At 44.1% G+C, this 22,468-nt stretch overlaps 1 protein-coding gene across 4 annotated transcripts in view; it reads left to right on the plus strand.

Annotated features, from left to right (window-relative positions):
- Positions 1-22,468, plus strand: part of LOC137482843 (Kv channel-interacting protein 1) — a 330,573-nt gene that overhangs the window by 235,737 nt on the left and 72,368 nt on the right. The window contains exon 1 of one of the 4 annotated variants that reach the window (XM_068205417.1): positions 13,354-13,677. The exons of the other annotated variants lie outside the window; for them this stretch is intronic. Coding sequence (XP_068061518.1) covers positions 13,578-13,677 — 100 coding nt within the window. The 5' untranslated portion in view covers positions 13,354-13,577. Of the gene's footprint in view, positions 1-13,353; positions 13,678-22,468 lie in introns of those variants that run through there. 4 annotated transcript variants of the gene reach the window in all.

Raw genomic sequence — 22,468 nt, forward strand, 5'->3', positions numbered from 1 at the left:
TGGCAGAGTCTCAGATGTCTTTTTCCATAAAGCCATTTATTCCTGGTGCAATCCTGTGGCTGTGGCAGGCACTATGACATTCTTATCATCTCTCAGCAGCCCATTGCCTGTTGTTATTTTTAAGGGCAGCAATTCAATACTGCAAATAAGATAGAATGCTTATGTCTACAATTGCATGTTTTTACATGCATTAATTTCATTTAAATGAAAGTTATAAATGCTTAGACTTTAAGCTTGGCAAGGCTGTGGTGTCAAACAAGCCTTAAAGGATGCTCTTGGCTGTCATCTCCTGGAGCCACAGGCCGCGGCTTCTCTCTGTGTTTTCCCGGCCCCCGGGCAGCTCCGGCACCTAGAGCAGGCACCACCTCCCTCCGGGACCTGGGATCGCCACGTGTTTCTGGACTCATCCGGGCGGGGGTGCCAGCGGATTCTCGCCACTGCGAGCGAGAGACACCAGTAAAGAGTGAAGGAACGTCCACCTTTCCCCATGCCTGCAAGGCTGAAAGTCCTTTATTGCTGCAGGGAGCTGTGCAGAGGCACCGCGACTCGCTCCCAGCTTGCGCGTGATGAAACACAGCCTCGGGCACTCCGAAGCACGGGATTATATCAGGGAGAGGGCGAGTAGAGCAGGGGCCCTCCCGCCCAATGGGTGCAGGCGCCGGGGCGATGACGTGGACCATGGCACCCAACGGGGACACAACCGGGGCGGACCCCGGGCGCTGGGGCGGACGGGGGATGGGAATTCGGAGTGAGGGGCACTGAACAGGGGCAGGACGGGGAGTGGTCACAGGAGTGGCTCTAACAGCCAGGGATCCAGAGTGAACTGCGGCAGAGCCCTCTTTCAGCCCCCCCCAAACTGTTCTGCTAGCTCAGCCTTGGGGACTTCAGAGGAGCAGTGCCACAGAAACCAGGAGAGAGAGGCTCGTTTTCCAGGTGTTTATTCTCTGGTGGTATGCAGGAAAAGAGACCGAACAATGGCGGGAAGGTTTTTTATCTAGGTCTGGGTCTAGGGGGGCTGGAGCTATCTGGCACTCAGCCAATGGGGTCTAGCTAAGGTTAAGGGTCATTCGGACATTCCTATCTGTGGGGCCCAGCTGCAGGGCACCCACTGAACTGCAACAGTGAACCACCGCGGGGGCTGGGGGGGGGAAGGGGAACAAACACAGGGGATGGCGCGGCTATTTAACAGAACAGAACACGGCTAGCTAACAGATCAGAACCCCTAACCTAAACCCCAAACCGTGATGCAACATATCACTATTTTTCAATATATAAAAAAGAACGATGGCTTGGTCTTCTTCACTGCTTGTCTGGTTGCTGCTTCTTCACTCAGTTCTTGCTGCAGCAACGGCTACCCTTTGCAGATGGAGAGGGCCAGCTGCAATGATGATGGGCGTGTTTTCTCTGGGTGTTTGGGTGTAGGGGAACTGGGAAGACTTTATTACAAAACATGGACTGGGGACACACACGGACTGGGGTAATAGGAAGGGTTTTTTCTTCGGCTTTGGGGGAAGAAATTTTTCTTTTTAGAAGGATGCAGCTTTTTCCCTCTTCTCCTTGCATCGCCTGCGGTTTGATGCCACCCCTCGATTGGTGGGGTCATCTGCTGCTCCCACAGGCACTTTGATGTTGTAACTCACCACCTGCACAACTTGATAAATCACAGCCCCCCTTGAGGTGCTGTGACCTGCCTTATTTCTGTCCTCATGTGAGGCAGATACGCGCATTCCTGTTTCAGTTTTTTGGGAAAGTGGGGTCTCCTTCCCCCCTCCCGCTGTCCCTGGGGGCGCTCTCCCCAAAAATGGACACTGGATTAAAAAATGTCCTTTCTGATCACAGTGGAAGCATTGGAGTTTCGATGGAGGTTGCCTCAGAACAGCGTTCTTTGGAGGCACGGCATTCACAGTGACCACGTGGTTTCTGGGCTTTTCAGGGATCTCAAGCTGTGTGTCAGCATTCATGGATGTCATTTCTGGGACGAACTTGTCCTGGACCTCTGATCCCTCTACATGTCTCTCAATTATCCTTTTGACCCGATCCGTGGAATCTGCAAAATGCTCAGAGACCAGCTCCTGCCCCCGCTTCCCACTGCTTCCCTCCGTCCCGGCTCTCCGGGAAGCATGGGAATGCAGAACTGGGGGCTCTTGCTCCCCCCTCCCTCCTCTTCCCCCCACCTGGATCCCCAGGACCCATGGGAAGATGAAGGTAGAGGTTCCTGCTCCTCCCTCTCCCCTCTTCCCTCCCGCCCAGATTTCCAGGACCCATGGGAAGATGGGGACAGGGTTCCCCGCTCGTCTCTCCCCCCTCTTCCCCCCTGCCCGGATTTCCAGGGCCCATGGGAAGATAGGGACAGGGTTCAGGGAACAGGACAGGCACTGCCTCCTTCCTGAGGCAGCGGGGCAGAGACAGCTGAGCTCTCCCCGGAGAGAGAGGGCGGGGTCGATGACTCAACTGGGAGAACATGTAAAGGACTGGAGGTAACGCCCACACGAGGGGGAACAATGGGTGAGGGAGTGACCTGATCTCCCAAGGGGGCGGCGCCCACGCCCACAGGGAGGCAGGTGGGGGTTGGGTCAAAGGTGGGGATGCAGGGAACAAAGGAGATAAAGGGATTATGGGAAGAAGGAGCCCTTCCACGTGGCCGTCCTCCATCTTGGGAAGACAGAGGCCCTAGCCACGTGGCCGCGGCCTCCTCAGGGGAACAAAGAAAAGGATTCAGGGGAGAAGAGCAGCGCAGGGTAGCACCAGAACTGGGATTTCTAACTGCGAAAAAGGGATTGGAAAAGGGGTTTGGGGTCAGTTCCTCAGCAGAGTAGCTAATTCTGCTAAGGCAGGGGTGCCAGGGCGGCTCGGGAGAGCCAGGAGCACGGTCCATGTCCGTAGAGCTGCCCTGTGCCTTAGAGCAGCGGAGTACTCCCCACTGCCTATCCGGGATAGGGGAAATAGGGGTAGGAGAGGGGGATGGGGAAATGGGTTCAGGGGAAACAACAGTTTTGCCCGATGGCTCTTTCCTTTCCCTGCTCGCTTCTTGCGCGGACCCCACTTTTACAACCTCCAATATCAGCAAATGGAGGGTGGCAAAGCAGGCTTTAATGGAGGGATCCCTACATTCAATTACCTCCACCAATTTTGTTCCCACCCTCTTCCAGAACTCCTTTTTGCGAGCCTCCTCCGCGGTTACACATGGAAAGGAAAAGCACAGCCATCGTACAAACTGCTTAACAGAACCTTTGGAGTGGGGGCCCTTCACCGAGAGGATAGCCTTAACAAGGGAATACAGTTCCTTCTGTTGGGTAGTTAGCACAGTCTTCATGCTAGTTCTACCCACCCAACCTCACCCTTGGTGCAGAAAAAGCGGAAAAAAAAGCAAAAAAACCGCGAAAGACCCCAGTGGCTGCTGCTCACGCTGTGCGCTGTGTGTTCCGTACCCTCGGAAATGTGGCAGAGCCCACCCATGTGAAGTATTAGCCGGGTACCCCCTGTCACTAAATACTCACCAAACTGGAATCTTCGCAAATAAAAGCTGCCACCAAGGTCCTCAGTCTTGGAAAGTTTATTTTCTTCGGCTCTTCGTGGCCGTGAAGAGTTTCACTTCCCCTCCCACGCAGGGAAAGCACTGCGTGCTTCCCTGTGGGTGGCGGAGAGTTCACTGACTTACTTTGGGGAGGCTCTGCTCCCGTTTTCAGTCCAGCACAAAGCACTGTCCCAGCGCGAATGGCGGCTCTGCAGCGCGGCCCCGCGCCAGCGGCGGCAGCTCTCCGCATGGCTCCCGGTGCTTCGTGGTGATTCTCCACCTGCTTCAGTGGCTCCGCTGGCCCTGGCCCCACGCTTGGGTGTCATTCAAGGTGGCTTCTCTCTGTGTTTTCCCGGTCTTTGGGCAGCTCCAGCACCTAGAGCAGGCACCACCTCCCTCTGGGACCCGGGATCGCCACGTGTTTCTGGACTCATCCGGGCGGGGGTGCCAGCGGATTCTCGCCACTGCGAGCGAGAGACACCAGTAAAGAGTGAAGGAACGTCCACCTTTCCCCATGCCTGCAAGGCTGAAAGTCCTTTATTGCTGCAGGGAGCTGTGCAGAGGCACCGCGACTCGCTCCCAGCTTGCGCGTGATGAAACACAGCCTCGGGCACTCTGAAGCACGGGATTATATCAGGGAGAGGGCGAGTAGAGCAGGGCCCTCCCGCCCAATGGGTGCAGGCGCCGGGGCGATGACGTGGACCATGGCACCCAACGGGGACACAACCGGGGCGGACCCCGGGCGCTGGGGCGGACGGGGGATGGGAATTCGGAGTGAGGGGCACTGAACAGGGGCAGGACGGGGAGTGGTCACAGGAGTGGCTCTAACAGCCAGGGATCCAGAGTGAACCACTGCGGGGGCTGGGGGGGGGGAAGGGGAACAAACACAGGGGATGCATGGGGGTACACAGAACACGGCTAGCTAACAGATCAGAACCCCTAACCTAAACCCCAAACCGTGATGCAACAACAGGCCAGCCAGCCTTGGCTGCTCCTGCTTGGTGGCACCCAGAGCTATGTGAGGCTAAACTCTAATTTTTAGCTGTTATCTGGGATTTACATTGGCTAGGAACCAGGAAAAGAAATAAAACAACAGCTCAAAGAGAGAGTCCTTGGGTGCCCTTCCTGCTGCTTCTTTGGCTCTGGCTTCCCTATCCCTTTCTCTGGCTTCTGCCCATTGTGACTGTGCTCAGCCCATCTCACACTTCTTTCTGCTGTCAGGCACTGAAGCACGCTGATGTATGTGTGTTGAAGCTTGGGCCATAATTACAAGTTTCTGTAGGAAGAAAGGCAAGGTTTTTCAAAGACTGCATATACAAAGACACTGGTTTATTTGTGCAGTAGAATAATGTTAATGTAATGTTGCCCAAATAGTCCCTTTGAAATTTTGAGTGTTAATGTGAGAAGTCAGTAAAGCACAAATTAGGTTCATTTATGCAGCAGGAAAGGATGACAATTCCTCATAATCTAACCTAAACTCGTACAGTGATCACCATTCTTTTCTTTCCTCAAGCAATTCTCATTCCCTGCAGTTGTGGGCTGCCAGGGCACGGTATGTGGGGCTCCTGTGTGTGTGACACGGTGACAGCAGGTGGCAGCAGGATCCCACCGGTTCCCAGCATTAACCCATCCCCAGGGTACGGGCTGGGAGCCCCAGCAGCCCGGGTATGTGCGGGTGGAGTGGTGAGAGCTGCGGGGTAGCCTGTGCTGCACAGCGCGCTGAGCTCGCCCTTGCCTCGGGACACCGGGAACGTGCGTTGTTCCCGCTGGAGGTGCACTGACACCCGCCAGCCTGCGGCTGTCACAGCGGATGGAAACGGAGCGTGGAGACAGCGGCATTTCCGGGCGCAGCCTTGCTGCGGCTCTGCTTTTGTCTCCTGACAGGGCGCCAGTGCCACTAGATGTGGATAAGAGCCTTTGAGGCTGAAGGTAGATAACACTGGCACAAACAACGGCATCAAGTTGCTGCCTTTATTGTGTCACCTGTAGAGTAGAGAGCGGAGAGCCTGGAGTGGGACTGTCACCCCGAGTGTGGGACTGTCCCCTGGAGAGAGAAGAGGCTGTGTGTGGGACCGTTTGTCACATTCCCACTCAGGGAATTGACGCGGAATCATTCTGTGCTGTAGAGTCCAATTCACCTCAGTGCATCGTGTAGCCAGTGGGGTTACAAATCTGGGAAACCCGGATATTTCCCAGAGGAGGGATAATTCAGTTGGAATTGCAGACTGCCACCCAACATGGGAGAGGATTTTCTTGTGATTATTATTAAACCACCATTGATAAATTTACTGTCTTTTGGCAAATGGAAAAAATATTTCACTCAAATATTTTTCACCCAAATCTCATCCTGTTAAAAAAACCTGCTGGGAGACTGATGTGAGGACTTCGTTATAAAAGCTCACTCGACTCCAACTCATAGCTGGGATCCAGGTACTTGCTTCCATGGTAGGAGCAGAAGTTCACCATGTGGATGCTGGATTTTGACCTTTCTTCTATTTAAAAGATCAATGAAAAGTGTGCAAACTCTGTCTTTTCCAGTCTGCTCAGCCTTGCACTCAGTCATGCTGTTTTAAACAATGCTGAAATCTGTTGCATTGTAAAGCAGCTGTGGAAGGGAATGCTGGGCTTTGAGAGCAAGACTCAATAAACAGACAAAACAGTACTTTGTAATAATAAAGACAACAGATATTATGTTTTGCCCTTTGGCAGTGCAACATTTTTGTAATTAAATTATCAGGTTAAAAGAAAGCTCTTTTAATTATTTAAGGACTAGGAGAAAAGTACAGTTAAATTATTCATCATGCTATAAATAGGTATTTTAATTCTAAGTGCTGTAACTTTTTCAGGGAACTGTTATTTATTTGCATGCCTTAGTGAGAGAGTTTTATTCAGTTTGAAGTTGTAACCCCAGATTTGTATGCTGTTTGCTTGCATGTAAGTCTGGATTGGTCTGTTTGAACTGTGTAGTTTGGGAATGTAAGTGAACAAAGTAAGCCTTCTTTAAGCTGTCCCAGCCTGTTAAAAAACTCAAAGATTTTTTTTTTTTGGAGGTCTAATACTCTATGTAAATTAAAATTAAAATGGAATTGATACTGTAATTGTAGATTGCTATGGCTGTGAGACACAATGAGATCTTCATGTCAGCTGTGAATGTCACAGAACAAATATATGCACTGGGAACTATTATGCAGGCTGCTGTTTCTCTGGTCTATCCTTTTACTAGAACTGAGTGGGGACAATATGAAATATTCATGTTACTGATATTTTAGAGGGTAATAAGACTTTTTTTTTCATTGATCGTTTAGACGGGTTCTCTAGTTATGACCATTTCCAGATCTAAAACTTACAGTACCTTCACTTGAATAGGGCCAAGTTAACAGGTCATACTCTGAAAACCTTACTTTGTGGATCATTCAGAGATGATTATCTTTTATTAATCACCTGGCAGCAAGACCTTGCTAGAAGTCAGTAATATACTGGACTGGCATGCTGTGCTTCCCACCTAACCCATGCTCTGTGGCACTGCTGCTAGCAGCAAGAGGGCTTCCCTTGCAAGCTCCAAGCACTGAAATGAGTGGGCTCCATTCAGACAGTGGCATGTTTATTGTATCAGAGTTGAAAATTATTTCCATTGAAATTTTCTTCCTCTTTTTTCTTCTCCCATTATCTCAAGAAACAATTATCTTCACGTCCTATCAAATTCTACTGTTGTCTCTGTAAATCAAACTGTGGCTTCTTTAGAAATCCATACTATGAAGGATTCTCTTGTCCTCCTCTATGATTCCTCTGTATGTACCAGTAACAAAAATCTTTCAGCAATATTTCTGTACACCCATGTTGTGGTATTTCTTCAGATCAGTGCTATTATAATGCGAATTGCAGATATTGAAGATCAGTACACAGAAAATGGTACACAAGGCATGTTACATTGCAATCATTTGGGAATTTTAAAACTCTTCACTATCCAAATACAATTGTTTTCATATTTCAAGTAGACACAGAAAAAGCTACTGCCTATCCTCAAATTATTGATTACTTCTGCACTACTCTAGATTTTGTGCATTTGGTTATATTTCAATTAGTATTCAGAACTGGCAGCAAAATGATATATGAATGCTAAGAAACTTCTTATGCTTGGCTTTTCCCATTTCCTTTTTTCCTTCCCACTTTTTCCTTTTCCCTTTCCCTTTTTTCTTTCCCTTTCCCTTTCTGTTGACTGATATTAGGATGGTTTTCATCAGCTGAGAAGTCATGTGTTCTGTACAATTGTATCACCATTTCCCTTTTGAGCATGGCATATCAAGGGACCATTTTCCCAGGCTAGTGAGCACCTCCCTTCTGAAGTGAGTGAAGCTGATAGTTGAGGTCAGCAAAATGTGCACCTGGATTCACATATGCTGCATTTCTGTCTCTTACTTTTTTCTCCTGAAAGATGGCAATGGATTTGGTCATGCTCACCTGTCTATTAGGACATCCTGGACGTAACAGCCTCAATATACATCTACATCCACTTTTGAACAACTTCTGGCTACCAGTTTTATAACTCAGCTTGCATCTGGCATTTGCTTCAGACCACGGCATTCACCACAGAAGTTTTGCACTTTAGAGCTGTTCCTTTGAAGTCTTTTGATTCCAATTATCCATTTTTGGCTTTTAAAATCAGTTTGGTTTCAAAAACCTGGCTGAACAGATTCTTTTCCTCTGCAACAGTTACCAGCCTCTAATATGTCTGTGTACCACTGAGTCTGTCATGACACGTGATACTTCTGTGCCTTTTTAAATGTCATGTACTGAGCTCATGCCTTAGGTACCTGGCTGTTTTCCCCCCTCACATTCCTTAGATCCCTCATCAGCCTTGGCTTGAAGAGTTTTGCACAAGGACCAGTTTCCACACTCCTTAAACAATTTATTCATTGCCTCTAAGGGCAGTAAGCATCACTCTGAACCAGGCATACTGTGCTGTAATAAATATGCTGTAGTGTAACAAGGTTGCGTGGTGTATTTTAAGGAACTCTGGAACTACTAGTGACAGAGGGGTTGAATGTGAAAATACCATCCATCACATCTCATTGCCATGAAAAGCAGACTTGTATTTCAGCATTTCTGTTTGAAATGTATGAGTGCCTCTCTCAAAGGTTTTTAGATGTAAGTATGAATACTGCCAAATGAAAATAAAGCCTTTAAAATAGACTTCTAATGTAGCCAAAGTTATAAGCAGCATTATGGAAAGAAACTCCAATATAAAAAAACCTACAAACAATAACTTCCTGTAGATCCACTGAAGCTGAAACTGGTATTCAGTTCATATGGTCCTTCCACTGGGTGCTGAAAAAATGATAATGACTTAGGAGAGAAGTTAAAAGGGAATGCTTTTGAAAATGCTATCCATAAATAGTCAGCATCTGCCCCAGTATCTGCCTCAGAACTCTGCACCATGGAAGATTTAATCAGGTTTTAGAATTTCATTTTTAATTAAATTCTTACTGCATCCTATTGTATGACCCCATTAGAGAAGAATTATATTGTTCTGTGTGAATTTTATTCATGGAATAAATTGGTCCAGAATTAATTCTTTATCAGCAATTGAGAAAATACTGAGAACATTAAAGAAAATATTGAAAAAGCTGGAACTGACACATTTGCCTTAACAGAGCTGTATTTAAAAAGGATGTGCACATGAAGAATCCAAGGCATAATGAAGCCTCCTACACACAACATGGAATAAAATATTTATATTGTAATCATGGTATTAATAAAATGATGGATCAGCTGGTGCCTGCTGCAAGAGAACTCAGCTGAGAGCCTAGTTACTGTCTAGATGGGGCAAAACAATGTAAGAACTGAAGACCAGAAGCACATGGACTAGCTTGGGAATCCCTATCCTGATTTAGCTGTTCAGTTGTGTAATACCCTGACTTTCAAAAAGTCTCCCATGGCAGCTGGCACTGTCCTTTTCATTTTGGTGTGCAAGTGAAGAGCCAGGGAGCAGAGGGAAGGTCTGCTTCCATCCCTGGTGGATCCCTGTGAGTCCTGGAGGTTTCTGTTTCCAGTTGTTGTTGAAGTTAATTCTAAGTCCATCAGGAATGGTTTGGCTTGATCTGAGCAGGGCAATCTCAGGGGTTTTGCTGTCAGTTGCTGCCCTTGTCAGAGTGCTGCTGTGATACCAAATGGGTTATCTTCTCCTCTTTGGGCTTGGTCCAGTTTCCAAAGTTTAAAGAAAAAGATAAGAACCCAGGAGGTTTGTACAAGGGCAAAATGACAGGTAGAAATGAGAGGAACAGTTCATCTGCACTGTGAACAGACACTGTGGGGCCAAATCTTAGATGCAGTCTTAAGGGTAGCTGTACAGGAAGATTTAACTAACAAATAGATACTGCTTGGTGCTTTTCCTGTTGCTATCATGATTCCTACTTTCTGATGCACGTGTGAGTTCACTTTGAGATCTCTCCTTGTTTGCTGGGAGCAGAAGGGAGGTGTTGCTCACAAGTGAGGTGATGGCAATGGCATGAGCCATTTATCTGTGTGGTCCCCAGTGTTTTGCCCAACACATTACCTGCCAGAAGCATCTTGGTGCCCAGTTCTGCAGCATTTCAAACTTTATCCAGTATGCCAGAGTATGCCAGGCTCCCAGTCTTCCTCCTTGTACAGAGAGGAGGAATACGGGCAGCAGTGCCCCTACTGCTCTGCATGTGCATGGCTGAATTGGATAGTGGTAGGTGGATATTCTCCTCCCAGAACACTCCTGTATTTCTTTGATGACAGGAATAGTTTCTTGCAAAGTGGATTGCTCAGGCTCAAAAAAAGAACAACTGAAAATGATATTGAGAGTTTGTTACAAATATGATCTATTGCTGTGAGAAGGTTACGAGCAGGAAACACACAGCCTGCAGCTTTGTTCTATCAGCCTGCCCAGGCTAAATAAATTTTGCTTGGAGTTTATTGGAGTTTATCCTACCATCTCTCCCCAAAAACACTGTTACTGGTGGATTGGGCTGTTCAGAGAACAGCTGGGAAGTGCTCTATGTTTAAAAAATTGCTCTTTTTTACCTGAAAAGAAAAGAGGAAACCTCATGTAGCCTCTAGGAATTAGGATGCAGAGCAACCAATAACTCAGTAACAGAAGTGTCATAAGGGGAAGGTAGAGTCTCTGGAAGTCCCTTGTCTGCTTTCCAGGGGTGGGAGAGGCCCGGACTGGACCAGTGCACAGAGCAAGGGCATTTCTCTGCTCCATGTGGGGTAAAGCAGAACTTGAACTTAACTTTTTGAATCCAAGCAGGGAGAGTCACAGAATTATAGAATGCTTTGGGTTGGAAGGGGACTTAAAAGGGCATGTAGTTCCAGACTCCTTGCCATGGCAGGGACACCTCCCACTGTCCCAGGCTGCTCCAAGCCCCATCCAGCCTGGCCTTGGACAGTGCCAGGGATCCAGGGGCAGCCACACCTTCTCTGGGCATCCTGTGCCAGGGCCTGCCCACCCTCACAGGGAAGAATTTTTTCCTAATATCTAATCTAAACCTACTCTCAATTTGACCCTATTCCCCCTTTGTCCTGTAACGTCAGGCTTTTGTAAATAGTCTTACCCTACCTTTTGTGTAAGTTCCCTTCAGGCACTGGAAGGCCACAACTAGGTCTCTGAAGCCTTCTCTTTTCCAGGATGGACAATCCTAATTCTCTTAGCCTTTGCTCATAGGAGACGTGCTCCATCCCTCTGAGGAGGGGGAGGAAGCCTTGGCATGTCAAAAAACTGAGCTGCTCTGGAAATACAGCTTTCTTAAAAAAAAAAGAAAAAAAAATCCATTTCTGTGGAACATTTTTATTTTCTACAAAATAGATCTTTTAACAAGAAAAAGAAATAATTTATTTGTTAATTGGTTATGTTGGTAGATCAGCTGAGAGCAGCAGCAAACCAGAAAAGAGGTAAAAGTGAACTGTGAGAAATCCGCTTTCCCAAACAGAAATAAACGTTAATTTCAACACTTACTGGCATCACCCAGCTAATTTCATTTTTAGTCGGGGCAGAGATTTTAAACCCGACCAAAAATAAGATTAAATTACTTTCTTCTTTTTATCCTCTGTCCCAGTCCATTTCCATCAGGTAGTGTTTCTTTTGCTTTCTGTACTCAATCATTGTTTATTGCTCTAAATTATAATAACTTATGTCTGGACTGTCCCAAAAATGGTTTGATTTCCATGGTAATTAGATTTGATATTTCAGTAAATACTTAACCTCCTCTCAGGAGTGTTTAGGCTCACTGAGAATTTCAGTAAGGGCTGTGAGATGCTCAAGTGAAGTTCAATAATGAAAAGAAAAGTATAAGATTTATTTTTGATGGGAGTACCTGAGAAAAGCTGTGGATGTCAGTGATGCTAATTATATTGGTAAGGAATTGATACATCTAAAATATTAATAAATATTAGTATATTGGAATACTCATACAGAAAACAGCTTCACTCAGGCCTTTAGGGACACCTTGCTACACAGCAAAGCTTTAGTGAAGTCATTAAGAAAATCATTTACAGCTTTCAAAAGAATATGTGGGACTGATCCTGCTGTGAACAGCAACACAGTGTCCACTGTACAGCTCAGGAGAGTCCCCTCTCATCACACAGACAGCCTTGGACTTGCAGCATCATATCAGTGCTTAATGTAGCTGGACGAGAGTGTCCTGGGAGATAGCAACATAAAGCATCAGCTGAAGATAAAGTACACAAAGGGTTAAAAACCCACTAACTGAAACAGCAAGCTGGATTCCAGGCTTTCAGAGGAGTATTATTAATGCAGTAATTTAATAATGTAATGTAAGGTTTTACTTTTACACGCATCTGCCTGTCTATATCTATCTATCTATCTATCTATCTATCTATCTATCCATCTATCTTTCTTTCTTTCTTTTTCAGGTTAGATTGTCCCAAAATGAGTTAAAAGAATGATGAGTGTGGTACTTGATGTTGTGCACAGATTTCTTAGTCATTGCAGACAAAGTAATCACAATTTATCAGAACAAGCAGCCCTATTTTTAAAAGGATGTAGGTTTTTTTTTTTTTTTTTGTAATTCTATACACGTCTAGCTGCAAATCTGGAGAGCTAAGGGAAGGTAAGTAGGAAGGACAGACAAGTGCTTGCTAATGGCAGCTATTAGGTGGCTTCGAATAAGGTCCTTCAGAGAATCTGTTACTAACTGTCATGTCCAAGGACTTGGAAGCAATTCCTGTGTTTCTGGGTGCTCACGGAAGTGCCTCCTGAGCCAGGGGAGTCAGCTGCATGCAGTGCTGGCCACGGGCACGCCTGCTGGCTTTCCTCGCCTGGTATAGCCGTGGGGGCAGTAACTGACCTGCTGCTGACCTGCACCAAGGGCAGGTGTTAAACATCTGCATAAGCCCCCGGGGCTGTGCAGCATGAGGGGAAGGCTTTTGCTTCCCACAGACCCCTCAGACTTAATCTGATTGCCCTCTAATTAGCTGCTTCTTATAATATTTCAGATGTTATTAGGTTCCTGTGAATGTATTTGCAGTGTGGGAAAACAAGCTACTTGAACAAATAGCTAACCTTTTGTAACTGTATTCCAGTCCATAGCAAAATACAGAAATAGGGCATCTTTTTAATGAAATTATTTTGCTTTGAGTTTTCTAAACTTCACTATCAGGCAAAGGAAGTGTTTTGGAGTTTTTCCTCTGTGTTGTTAAAGTATAAGAGCCCTCTAAAGCTGTAATTCAGTGTGAAAATTTTTATTAGGTATCAAACAGATCTGGTGGATTTTGGCTGTGACAGAGAGGAAATGCTAAACAAAGTGGTTACTGTATATTCTGTTGCCTTAGAGACTGAAACATCTGTATCCATGCAGGCAAGTGATGCAGACATGGTAAGATTTGCCTCCTTACATTCCTCTGTTCATCTGGCTGTCAATGGAAATGTTTTATGGTGCGAATATTCTGGGGTTCTTTAGCATTGTATTTATCTGGTTGTGTGGCATGTCTTGGACTAGGAGGGCTTTTAATTAAAGTCTAACTCTGAAGCCAGGACTCTCCCTAAGAAAAGATGCTTTTACATAAATAATTTTTCAAGATGAACTTGGAGGGACTTGAAATGATTGTTGTACTGGTAATAATAGTTGGATTTGTGAAGGCACTTGAGCATATGGGTCTCCTAGAAGACAACTTTGAAGGTAGGATATTAAGAAAATATTTTATTCTGAAAGCCAGTTGCTGCAGAGGCTTTTACTTTAATCTGTTTGTGCATGTGCAGTGTTTGAGTATCTAGGGAGCTGAAAGATAGATGAAATAATATTATATACTTTCTTTAGGCAAATGAAATGTATTTAAATGCCTATATAGTATTGTAGCTCTCATTGCAACTCTGAAAAGAAATGTGACATAATCTTAAACCATTCTTTGTTTATGTTTAAGATTGTTGCAAGAACTTCAATACAGATTTGTGTGTTTTAGTAAACTGCAGCTCACATCCCAAAGCTCTGAATGAAAGGTTTACATTTTAGTAAGTTTATCATTATATCCTCTCAATTTGTTCTAATTGCTAGAAGTGTCATGGCTTATTTTTAGCTATTGGCTGTTATTAACAGAAAATCCAAAAACCTCACTGAACTTACTTGGATGAATGTTTCTGTCGTAATCAATTTAGCCCTCTTTCATAATATTTACCTTTAACAGATCTGCTTGGTCTTGCTCTCTATTCTCAAGTATGTTTTAGGAAAACCTTGCTGATTGAAAGGTAAATATGCTTTGTAGAATATAGTTTGAAGGAGCTGACTGCTAAAGATATCTTAATTCTGGTTACCTCTGTGATTTATAAGCAATGTAGTTCATGTAGAAACATGCAAATATTAAATGTAAGTAGAAGGGATGAATTTTAGACAGTGAGTTCCATAAATCAAAGCATATCTGTACAGACAGTGTCATTGTTTAATAGGGAGAGTATATTTACAGTGTGCCTGAATATTCCCGAATATTGAACAGCTGCTTTTTTTAGAAACTTGAGAGTCATTTTTCATGGTAAGCAAGAAATACACTGTTGTTAAAATAACCTTCAGCTACCACAGAGAGAGAACAATTATTCCTTTCTGCTTCAGAGCTCATGACAGCCTGGAAGAGATGAGCTTGCTGGCCTCATAGTAATTTACCTGACAACATTTGGTAGAAGGTTTGAAGAATCCTAAATGGAAGGAAAAAGTTATAAAACTTCTGGTTCATTGATTGTGTGCTTTATTTTAGTTCTCATGCATGTGTTTGCTTTTCCTACTTCCTGCTGCTTTGAGCATTTTCCCTGACTTTTTTCTTTGCATGAATTAAGAGGTACCTGGTGATGACTGATGCAAAGCATTTTGAAGCTGGGGCAGTAATGCAGATTGCATAGCAAGTGCTTTACCTACCAGCTCTGACTTTGCCAGGGCTATTGAAATGATCAAATTGTGCAAGCAAGACAGAATGACAACAGAAAAATTCATTTATTTTGGCTTTTGTGAGTCTTCAGATGTCCATGTGCTCCTATCACAGAGAGGTGTTAGATGGTACCTGAATGTACAGGTAATTTCCTGTCTCCAGTTCTAGCAAAGTCTGTTATGAATTGGTCCATCTGGGCACTTGGATTTCTGGAATCCTTTTATTTTCTGCCTGAATGCATCTAAGGGAAGATTCTATTTAACAACTTGGTTAAAAAAGAATAGAGCATTGAAGAAGGAAGCTTTCGGAGAGGGCAGTTCATGGCTTTGGGTAGCTGCTCCTTCCCAGTGCCCAGTCTCCAGTGTACCTGTGAGCTGTTCTCATGTCATGAGTAAGGGGGGAATGGCACATTGCTGACTCCTAAGGAGAGGGAAAGTTTGGGAATATTTGTGGGAATATTTGAATAATTCAGACAAAATCATCATAATATCTAGTTGTATTTCTGATTAAATTTACATTAAAATACTGTGAAATATGCTGAAAAAGGGATGAGGTTAACTCCACATTAATATGTTAGAACTTCAGGTAAGCTGGTATTCAGACTCTGTAGTTTGAATCTGTACACAATTTTGGCTTCCTTACAGCTTCTCCTGCAATGTCCACCCTTTATAAGAACATAGAACATACACATACTTTGTGAAGCTCTGGCCCTTGTGAGATCTGCTGCTTCCTTTGCTGTAATGGTGAGATGAATGAGGTTGTCAATAATTTCCAGCAGAGACTATTGACTGTTTGTTACAGTAGGTTAGTTTCTAATGCTCACATGTTGGTTGTTATACAAAGAAATTATATTTAATATTCTAGTGAGAAAAAAGTTGAGCTACTTTTAACTTCCCTTATTTTTAATAGTACTGCATAATGCTGTAGGATTTACAGAGCATGATACTCTATAGGAATCTATACTGTCAGTACAGTGTAAATTCCACAAGTGTGTGCTATCCTAAGAAGAAACAAATTTCTCTTGCCAGACTTCATTGAGCAAAGAGAAAACAGGTATCAAGTTAAACGTGGAGCTGTAGAAAAGTGTGCTGAACCCCAAGCACTGCATATGGAGTGCTAGCCAGCAATAACTGGAACAACTGGACCTTGCCTTGGGTCCAGATAACTCCTAGCTCTGCTTTCAGTTTCCCCAGACTGTTGTGGACTTTATTTATACTGAACAGCTTACAAAAGTACACTGCTAACAAATTCTGTGTTGAAACCATTATAATTATCATTCAAACTCATCAGTACTTTCTTCAGAGAGACTTTCAAAGTGACTTACAAATATAGAATATAAAATCTATGCATTTTTAAGTGGAGGAAGAGAACTCAAATTACCATAGACAGAAACAGGCAAAACTTTTTGAAATTCTGCACCCTTCCAGCTAGCCATGACCAGGCAGTAATAAGTGTGCTCTCTGGAAGATCACAGTCACTAAAAGAAGATGCTGGTGCTGGAGTTCAAGTCCTTGACTCTTGCTGGCCTCTTGCTCTTACTCTAACATTTGTGGGCACCTGGACAGGTGAGCCAGCTGAGTCTTTGTGCTGCTGAGAAAGGGCCTCTGTCTAAATGTCATAGAGCACATAGAGCACTCAAACTTATAAATTTATTTGCAAAAGCATTAGCTCAAACCATCTGTCAGTAACTGAGCAGAGCAGAGCACATCAGAGTTTTCCTAACTCTGAAAATCAGAATTTTCCTTTGTTTCTATCCAAAAGTGGTTTTGAAAAAACATACCAATATTCACAATAAACCCCAAATAGTCCTATGCAATTTCCTATCTCCTCCACTTCTACTAAAATGCAGTGGAGAACAATGTTCAACACTAGACATTCCTAGGGAAACCTGCTGTCCTTCAGCTTCAGCCTGTGGTATACAGGGAGTGGGATAAAGGGAAAGAGTGGAGTTTCTCACAGAAGAAAAGTAGAATGATGAGAAGATTCTCTTGACAACTACAATTCAAATGTTCATATACACCTCATAGTCTTGGTTTGGTTTGAGCACCTGCATATTAAATCCCATCTTTTTGAGAGCTACTACCATGTAATCTTGAAATTTAACTCTCTGTTTCTCAAATCTCTTATCTCCTTTTCCTTTTTCTCCTTTATTTTCTTGAATTGCATGCCTTGTTAAGTCTCAGCCCTGGCTCACTTCCAATGCCTTGCTTTGCTGTGGCTTGGCTGTTTGGCAGTGTGTGGCTGTTGGACAGGGGTTCCTCAGCAGCGCCAGTGGCAGAGCTCTCAGAGCGCAGTAATGGCACCACCACAGTGCACTGACTGCGTGTGGCCAATGGGGCAGAGCATGTCAGCACCAGCAGGGCTCCTCAGACTGCAGGGCCACTTCCACACAGCAAAACACAAGAGCACTGCTACAAATATATGGTCACAGAACAGATTGAAAGGCCCAAGTTTGTAAGATTGAAAGGCCTGAGTTTGTATTTTCTGGTGCCCACACTCGGGTTTCTCCCTTGGCTACTCCTTTTTCTGGCCCATTTGTGACTTCTTTTTATCTTTAAAAAAATTGATCAGGCCAATGCCTTGGCATGAGCTCAGAGAGCTATCCTTGAGCATAAAGGACTGGCTCTGGGTAGACTGAGCCAAACCAGCAGCTTCCAGACTAACAATGAAGACAGCTCTGTATACACATTTACCCTTGCGAACTGAGAGACAACTGCTGTCCTCAAGAAGGTGACAGAGCTGACTGGCTGTCACACACTTGCTGGATGAAAGGAAGTCATTATCAGAACTGTAATATTTTCTCTGTGTTCTCACAGCAGTCACAGCATGGCTGTGTACTGTGTCTCTGCTCATAGGTATTGGTACTTGGTGTACACTGACACATGTGCCCACTACACACCCACAACGTGCCTGCAGGAGAGCCTGAGCTTGTGGTCAGCACCTCTGTTTGGGCTGTATGACGTTATCACAATTAATCTGGTACTGGGCAGTTTCAGCTGTCATTGATGGACATGCTTTGAGGGTGTCTGCTTCAGTGTCGACTCAGGATGAGCAACTACTCATCCTCCCATTCCAGCTTTGGAATTTTTACGTTCTTGCACTTTCATTGGCTTTTTTGAGTGGCTGATGAACTCAGTGGAAAGCATTTATACCTACAGATGAGCTCTGGCCTACAAATCACATCTGTGCACTCATGTGAGCCACTAGGACTATAGCACTTTCATGAGAAAAGAATAACCAAAGGACAGGGACCTTCTGAACAGAAATAAACTTGTTTGCTACCATCTGGCATGGTTTTCTACATTCTAACAGTGACAGGAGTGTGCAAGAACTTTTCCTCTCACTTCTTCAAAATGGTACTCAGACAGATGGAATGTCTTTTTCTCTACACAATTTATGCAAAAGTAAAATGGAGTTAAAAATACTGACTAGATCCATTTTCCTCCATGCTTAACCTTGACCATAAAATACTTGTAACTTTTACATGGAAAGGTTCTGAATCAGCAGGCTATAAAATGTAAGAATCTGCTAGCAGCATGTGCTATTACATACTGCTGTGCATGTAATAAACTTCTGTCTTTGTTCTGCTACTTCTGACAGGCTCATCATAGTGATCATCTAATTCACACTTTAGAAGCTGGATGAGAGATCATCACAGGAGGTTTGGTGGGTGTCATGCAGAATCAGGATCCTAATTTTTTTCCACTGGTCTTACATGACTCTTAGTTTGTAATATCAGCTGGATATTTTACATTTCTGCTTATCACCTACACTTGAAAAAAACTTTCCACTGAAAGTGCTTGATGCTTTCCAGGTGAATACAGTGCTGCACTTTTCTTGCATTCAGTACACTCCTCAGGCACACACACTTACTTCAGATGTGGAAAGTGACAAAGTAAGATTCTGTCTTACTGTATAATTCCTAATAAGCTGTCAAGATGAAAAAGGCAGGAAAGCAGGTTAGGGCAGAAGAATGCACCTGTTCTTTCAGGTGGGGAGGAGTATGCCCTAATTGTAGAATCATAGAATCTCAGAATGGTTTGAATTGGAAGGGACCCTAAAGATCATCCAGTTCTAAGGCCCCTGCCCATCCACTAGATCAAGTTGCTCAAAGTGGCTCCACAACATTATGAGACTTCTTTTCTCAGGCAGGAACTGGTAGTGTTTGTGTCCCCAGAGATATTGTATCAGCACAAACAAGGGTGAGCCCTGAGTACTGCTGTACTGGTGGATGGAGCTGCTGTTCCTGTGTCAGTCATGGTGTGTGACCCCTGGCAGGGTGGTGCCACAAATGCTGTTACTGAAAATTCCTGTCAGCGGAATTGGATGCAAGACACGTTGACCCAATAGGAAAATGACTCTATTTACAGTTTCATCATCTCAGATATTTTTGAAGGGTTAGAGGAGCTTCTGTGACCCCATGATTCCCACAGAGCCCACTGCGGTGGACATAACCTCTCTGGGGCACTTCCTGGACTCTATTTACTAACTAATCCTAAGTCCATATTGACAGAACGTCAATTTTATTTTTATACCTCAAATTGTTTATTTTTTTTTGGATTGTTATTTAATCCAAGTCTGCTGTACTGTGGAGTGAAAAAAACTTTTTGCTTTAATCTGTGGTTTTCCATTAAACATCTGACCCACTTTTGTCCTAACTGGAATGGTTCTGTGCTTAAAATTGCTTCCTAGTTCAGTTGTCTTGGATTCAAAGGATTTTACCAGTTGTCAAAACTGTCCTCTTTTTGGCTTTTGTCCCAACCTCTGAATTGTTAGCATTCTTAAAAAATTCTTCTATTGTGTCATTTGAAAAATGGTAGAAAAATATGAATTCAATAAATATCCCAACAATGTTGAGATGACCTAATTCTGACATGCTCTGAAAAGTGAATTTTTCCCACAGTTCATTCTTGTGGAAATTCTACTGTAAAATATGCATATTTTAGGAGAAAAAGAAGAGGTACTTCATAAAAATGTGATGCATCTTAATTGTCATTTATCACATGGTTCAAAATACTGTGTTTTCTATAGCACATTTTTCAATTCTTTGTGTACACACCAGCTCACATGCAGACACTAATTTGCAGTGCCTTGGTTACTATATTCTGAATTGATGTATTTAATTGAAAAAGTAGGGAAATAATGTTCTTATATGTACATCAGTGGTGACATACTGTGGTTCTGTTAGAGGTCAGTGTTATACACCATAGAAGAATCTGAGTTGTCTTTTGAGGGTGGAAGATCTTTGCCTTGTATGAACCAAAAAGCACAGGATGAAGAGGCGGCCCAGGAAAGAACACAGGAGGAGGGCCTTGAGGATCCCACTTCAGTTGGTATCTTCCCGCATCAGAAAAAAGAAGAAGGGGAGCCTCCAGGTGTGAAACAGTCTGAATAAAAAGCACTTCTATAGCTTCTCAATGGGTTAAAGAAAGCTTTGTGAATGGACAGGTCAAGGTTCAGTGGACCAAAGAGAAGGTATGACCAGAGGGCTCCTTCTGCATTCCTGTTTCTCCATGGCCAGTCCTCAAGGGTCTCCCTGTGTGGGACCAATGGTCATGCAAGGCTGAGGCATCAAGGCAGGCTGAGGCTTTCCTTTGGCAGAGGGGGCTGCATTGGTATTCAAGGGGCATCCAGTATGGGACAGCATGTGAGCTGCTCTACGAGTCTAATATTAATTGAGAACATGCTAGGATGATAAAAGCAAATCATTACACAGTACTGGAATGGAGGAGACCCAAATCTCCCAGCCATGTGAACAATTAGCTACTTCCTTGACCACAGCCTAAGATGGTTTTCACTTTTGTAAGTAAAAATAGCTCCAGTAATTGCTTTCTCTGGGTTTTTCTCCAAAGAATATGAATGTGTCATTGCTTCCAGTTGACCTAAACTTGTTTCCTAGCAGGACTTTGTGCTAGCTTTTTTTCTCCATGCCAGGAGGAGCACTGGCTATTGCTGGCCATCTGCTCACTGTCCTCTGTCCTTTACCTACTGTCCAACACTTGCTTTCCTCAAGTTTCCTGTTATTTATAAAACTTGAGAATCCTGTGTTGAGACTCCTGCAGACCAGAGATTATAGTTTTCTCTTTGAGCCAGGTCTTATGAGCTCTCAGAGAACCTATCACACCTGAGATAGCTCAGCTACCTCGAATGGCATCCAGAGGGTTTGAAGAAAAGTGAGGTTCTTCAAGTTTCTAACACTTGCTTGTCCCTGCAAAGATGGTTGGGAAAAACCTGTTGTCAGTTCTGCTCAGAACAAGCCACCCACGTCCTGCCACATGCATCCTCCATGGACACACTGGGAATCAGCTGGCTGTACTGGAGCATTTTTGCTCCCTTCCACCTTTTGAAGGTTTCTGTAGCTCTCCCTGCAGCAGATTGCACTTCTGCTTCTTGATTTTAAAAGCAACTTTTTGAGCTCAGCTGCTTAGAACTCCCAGCTGGGCTTTTTAAATACAAAAGGAAAAGGTTGAAAGGAGCTACCATTGATCCTGAGCAGAAAAGACAACTCCTAACACAACAAGCACATATTGTTGAGAAGAAAGAAAACAAATGTGATGGGACTTGTAGGAGAAACTCGAGTACCATCAGTGCAAACATCAGAGACAAACTAAAAAAAGTGTGGCCTGTTAATGGTGTCCTGAAGGTCTTTAAGTTATGATTACTCCTGGCCTCTCTCCTCTTCTGCCTTCATCCCTTGATTCTCTCACATCTATTCAGTGGGGCAGGAAACTGGTTCCAAAGTAAAGACCTGAGTAATGAGCTAACAGAGCTGGCAGAAGCACAGAGCCTGCTTTCCTAGCTGTGGGATGACATGCCCCATGCCAGTAGGGACAGGCTTCTACTTGTCCATAGATGTCTAACTGTGCTTACAAAGGAAGTTGTTTGTCTGGAGTTTGGTTTTACAGGCAGAGATGATGGGACTAGTCTTTGGATGCCCTACAGCTCTCCTCTTCACAGAGTTTGTTTTCTGCAGTCCTGGGTCTGTTTCCTGTATCCAAGTTCCATAGGACATTGGAGCTGACCCTGCAGAAGGTTTTGAAGATTTCGCCTGCACTGTATCTTCAGGTTTCTCATTTTGTTTTCAATGAGGAGACCAGTTCTGCCTATGAATGGGCTTCATAGCAATATCAGTGAGAAAAGCTTTTCTTCCTTGTCTCTGCTTGAATATTGGGCCCAGTGATAATATTAAAGTGAATTGCTGTGCATCTGGCCAAAAGCATGCCCATAGCTTAATGCAGTGTTCAGGCTATACTAATTTGTACGTTATTTACCTTTGTGGAAAGAGTTCTGAATTGCTCAAAAATTGGCATTGCAAGTCTCAGAAAACCTGCAGGGTAGGCTACTGTAGGCTTCAGCAAAAGCTTTAACAGTCCTTGGCTAAAAAAAACAGCATTTACTGTAGGTCATAAAAGTAAACACAGATGTAGCAAATCCAATTACTGTGGAATATCAAAGATCTGAGTGCAAGATGAAGGAAGTTGTACATGAATGCCTGACAAGAAAACTATTGAACATATTAAATTATACACCTCTCCCAAAATAGCTAGAGTTTTAAAAAGA

The sequence above is a fragment of the Anomalospiza imberbis genome, chromosome 15 (genome assembly GCF_031753505.1).
Source record: "Anomalospiza imberbis isolate Cuckoo-Finch-1a 21T00152 chromosome 15, ASM3175350v1, whole genome shotgun sequence".
Classification (NCBI taxonomy): Eukaryota; Metazoa; Chordata; class Aves; order Passeriformes; family Viduidae; genus Anomalospiza; species Anomalospiza imberbis.